The sequence below is a fragment of the Oncorhynchus kisutch genome, unplaced genomic scaffold (genome assembly GCF_002021735.2).
Source record: "Oncorhynchus kisutch isolate 150728-3 unplaced genomic scaffold, Okis_V2 scaffold2202, whole genome shotgun sequence".
NCBI classification, from domain to species: domain Eukaryota; kingdom Metazoa; phylum Chordata; class Actinopteri; order Salmoniformes; family Salmonidae; genus Oncorhynchus; species Oncorhynchus kisutch.
The window spans coordinates 663,416-668,371 of NW_022264147.1; the positions used below are offsets into that span (position 1 = coordinate 663,416).

The 4,956-nt window shown below is 49.4% G+C and overlaps 1 protein-coding gene across 1 annotated transcript; it reads left to right on the forward strand.

Annotated features, from left to right (window-relative positions):
• The first annotated feature begins 218 nt into the window (after positions 1-218).
• On the forward strand, positions 219-2,234 carry LOC109887100 (potassium voltage-gated channel subfamily A member 1-like). Its single transcript, XM_031819483.1, has one exon. The coding sequence runs from the start codon at positions 438-440 to the stop codon at positions 2,130-2,132; it is 1,695 nt and encodes a 564-aa protein (XP_031675343.1). The 5' UTR covers positions 219-437; the 3' UTR covers positions 2,133-2,234.
• Positions 2,235-4,956: the final 2,722 nt, after the last annotated feature.

Here is a 4,956-nt window from a genome sequence, read left to right on the forward strand (position 1 = left end):
ACGTTTTCAAAGGCTTCTCAGACAACGGTTGGTTGAACAGCTCTTTTGACATCAGGAACACTCATTACTTTCTCATCCGGGGTTCGTTCTCTCTCTCTCTCTCTCTCTCTCTCTCTCTCTTTCTCTCTCTCTCTCTCTCTTCTCCCCCCTCTCTCTCTCTCTCTCTCTCTCTCTCTCTCCCTCTCTCTCGGTATTATTTACTTTCCCGAGAGAGACCAGGGAGCACGCGCGCTCATGGCTTAGCCTCGTCGGTTCCAAACACACATACAAGTATTGTTTTATCGGCGGAGGGCGCGTTGGATTTGATCCAGCTATAACTGCTGCTGCTTGTCAGTTCAGCTGTCGGGGCGAAACTGTTGGAGGGGTTATTGTTGTTGGTTCAACACTACAAGTATTTTCCGTGTTTATATTAATAAAGCCTATTTAATGGATACGGTATGGAGATAGCGCTGGTGAGTTTTGAGAACGGCGGAGCGAAAGGAAGCGGTGGCAATGCCGGAGATGTAGCCTGCCGTAACGCGCTGGATCACCCTCAACCTCCGCCGTTTGTCCAGAGTGGACTCCGCGAGCTGGGCTACAGCGGTCACAAAGAGATTAATACAATCGGGAGTCCCAAACCGAGGACGTGGAAAATCAACGATATGAATAACACTTTGAGTTGCAACGAGAACGTGATGGATGCGCTCTGGCGCGCAGACCACAGTCCCCATCTGTTGGACGATGACATGTTGGATATTGAGCACAGAGACATGGACAACAACGAGAGGGTGCTGATCAACATCGCTGGGTTAAAGTACGAGACACAGCTAGGGACACTCAACCAGTTCCCTGATACGTTACTGGGGGACCCCTATAAGAGGATCAAATACTTCGACCCGCTCCGGAACGAGTACTTTTTCGACCGTAACCGGCCAAGTTTCGACGGGATCTTATATTTCTATCAGTCGGGAGGTAAGATCAGACGACCTGTCAATGTGTCTATCGACGTGTTCGCCGATGAGATTCGGTTTTACCGACTAGGGGAAGAGGCCATGGAAAGGTTTAGAGAAGACGAGGGATTTATTAAAGAGGAAGAGAAACCGCTACCGCAGAATGAGTTTCAGAAACAAGTCTGGCTCATATTCGAATACCCGGAGAGTTCCAGCCCGGCGCGAGGCATCGCTATAGTCTCAGTGCTAGTCATCACCATATCCATTATCACATTTTGCATGGAGACACTACCGGAGTTCAGGGACGAGAGGGAGCTACCGGTCACCAGTCGGCCTGGTAACAACACCGTTCCGGGTCCCTCTCTCACATTCACAGACCCTTTCTTCATAGTGGAAACCACTTGCGTGATATGGTTCACTTTTGAATTTATAGTGCGTTTCTTCGCCTGCCCCAGTAAGTCGGAGTTCTCCAAGACCGTCATGAACATCATAGACATCATGTCTATCCTGCCTTACTTCATCACGGTGGGCACAGAGCTGGCGGAGCAGCAGGTGGAGGAACCGCAGGAACACGGCAATGGACAGACCATGTCTCTGGCCATCCTCAGGGTCATCCGGCTGGTCAGGGTGTTCAGGATCTTCAAGCTGTCCAGACACTCCAAGGGGCTTCAGATATTAGGACAAACCCTCAAAGCCAGTATGAGAGAGTTGGGGCTGCTCATTTTCTTCCTCTTCATCGGAGTCATCCTCTTCTCCAGCGCTGTGTTCTTCGCCGAAGCGGACGAGCCCGAATCGCATTTCTCCAGCATCCCCGACGCCTTCTGGTGGGCCGTGGTCACCATGACGACGGTGGGCTACGGGGACATGAGGCCGGTGACAGTGGGGGGGAAGATCGTGGGCTCGCTCTGTGCCATCGCCGGAGTGCTGACCATCGCGCTGCCGGTGCCTGTCATCGTGTCCAACTTTAACTATTTCTACCACCGGGAGACGGACCAGGACCAGTCTTCTCTGAAAGACGACCCGCCCAACAGCAGTCAGGACAGTCCTCAGTTAAAGAGGAAGGACAGTAAGGGATCTGCCAAGTCGGGAGACGAGGAGGACGGAACAGGAGCGGAGAAGGAGAATATCAAGGCTAACAGCAGCATGAACATTAAACGATCCCTTTACGCGTTCTGTCTGAACAAGACGGAGTCGGACCTGTAGTCCCCACAGACAGACAGACAGACAGACAGACAGACAGACAGACAGACAGACAGACAGACAGACATACTGTAGTCCCCACAGACAGACAGACAGGCAGTAGTCCCCACAGACAGACAGACAGACAGACAGACAGTCTCCACAGACAGACAGTAGTCCCCACAGACAGACAGACAGACAGTAGTCCCCACAGACAGACAGACAGTAGTCCCCACAGACACAGACAGACAGTCTGAATTCTCTTTTTATTACAGTGACTAATTGAATAGAGAGCAGTAGTCCCCACAGACAGACAGACAGTCTCCACAGACAGACAGTAGTCCCCACAGACAGACAGACAGGTAGTAGTCCCCACAGACAGACAGACAGTCTGAATTCTCTTTTTATTACAGTGACTAATTGAATAGAGAGCAGTGTGTTTTGCTACGGTGATATTCAAGCCTCTATCAGTGAGTTGACGTATAAAATCCCTCCTGGTATTAATGGATTTGAAGCCTAAACGAAAGCAGAGACTTGAGTCCCAAATTACACCCTATTCCCTACACAGTGCACTACTTCTCGGGCCTATGGGTCCTGGTCTAAAGTAGTGCACTATATAGGGAATAGGGTGCATGGGCCCTGGTCTAAAGTAGTGCACTACATAGGGAATAGGGTGCATGTGTCCTGGTCTAAAGTAGTGGACTATATAGGGAATAGGGTGCATGGGCCCTGGTCTAAAGTAGTGCACTATATAGGGAATAGGGTGCATGGGCCCTGGTCTAAAGTAGTGCACTATATAGGGAATAGGGTGCATGGGTCCTGGTCTAAAGTAGTGCACTACATAGGGAATAGGGTGCATGGGCCCTGGTCTAAAGTAGTGCACTACATAGGGAATAGGGTGCATGGGCCCTGGTCTAAAGTAGTGCACTACATAGGGAATAGGGTGCATGGGTCCTGGTCTAAAGTAGTGCACTACATAGGGAATAGGGTGCATGGGCCCTGGTCTAAAGTAGTGCACTACATAGGGAATAGGGTGCATGGGTCCTGGTCTAAAGTAGTGCACTACATAGGGCATAGGGTGCATGGGCCCTTGTCTAAAGTAGTGCACTACATAGGGAATAGGGTGCATGGGCCCTGGTCTAAAGTAGTGCACTACATAGGGAATAGGGTGCATGGGCCCTGGTCTAAAGTAGTGCACTATATAGGGAATAGGGTGCATGGGTCCTGGTCTAAAGTAGTGCACTACATAGGGAATAGGGTGCATGGGGCCTGGTCTAAAGTAGTGCACTACATAGGGAATAGGGTGCATGGGGCCTGGTCTAAAGTAGTGCACTACATAGGGAATAGGGTGCATGGGGCCTGGTCTAAAGTAGTGCACTACATAGGGAATAGGGTGCATGGGCCCTGGTCTAAAGTAGTGCACTACATAGGGAATAGGGTGCATGGGTCCTGGTCTAAAGTAGTGCACTACATAGGGAATAGGGTGCATGGGTCCTGGTCTAAAGTAGTGCACTACATAGGGAATAGGGTGCATGGGCCCTGGTCTAAAGTAGTGCACTACATAGGGAATAGGGTGCATGGGTCCTGGTCTAAAGTAGTGCACTACATAGGGAATAGGGTGTAAGTTTCTGCGTGGGCAGTCCAAGGATCAACACATTACAATCCTGAAAAGTTTTAGAGAAATGAGAGTTGATTTATAAAAAGCCCTTTATAATCTTCTTGATCTGGTAACACACACACACACACACACACACACACACACACACACACACACACACACACACACACACACACACACACACACACACACACACACACACACACACACACACAGGTTCTCGACATTAACATAAAATACACACAACCCCAGATAGCCTGGGTCCCTACATTAACATAAAATACACACAACCCCAGATAGCCTGGGTCCCTACATTAACATAAAATACACACACAACCCCAGATAGCCTGGGTCCCTACATTAGCATAAAATACACACAACTCCAGATAGCCTGTGTCCCCACATTAACATAACATACACACAACCCCAGATAGCCTGGGGATAGCCTGGGTCCCTACATTAACATAAAATACACACACAACCCCAGTTAGCCATAGCCCAGATGGCCCTAATACTCCTAGTGTGTTAGATTCTCTAACACTATAGCCTGGGTCCCTAATACTCCTAGTGTGGTGGGTTATCTAATGCTATAGCCTGTGTCCCTAACACTCCTAGTGTGGTGGGTTATCTAACGCTATAGCCTGGGTCCCTAATACTCCTAGTGTGGTGGGTTATCTAACGCTATAGCCTGGGGATAGCCTGGGTCCCTAATACTCCTAGTGTGGTGGGTTATCTAACGCTATAGCCTGGGTCCCTAATACTCCTAGTGTGGTGGGTTATCTAACACTATAGCCTGGGGATAGCCTGGGTCCCTAATACTCCTAGTGTGTTGGGTTATCTAACACTATAGCCTGGGTCCCTAATACTACTAGTGTGTTGGGTTATCTAACACTATAGCCTGGGTCCCTAATACTCCTAGTGTGGTGGGTTATCTAACGCTAGAGCCTGGGTCCCTAATACACCTAGTGTGGTGGGTTATCTAACGCTATAGCCTGGGTCCCTAATACTCCTAGTGTGGTGGGTTATCTATCACTATAGCCTGGGGATAGCCTGGGTCCCTAATACTCCTGGTGTGGTAGGTTATCTAACACTATAGCCTGGGTCCCTAATACTCCTAGTGTGTTAGGTTATCTAACACTATAGCCTGGGTCCCTAATACTCCTAGTGTGGTGGGTTATCTAACGCTATAGCCTGGGTCCCTAATACTCCTAGTGTGGTGGGTTATCTAAC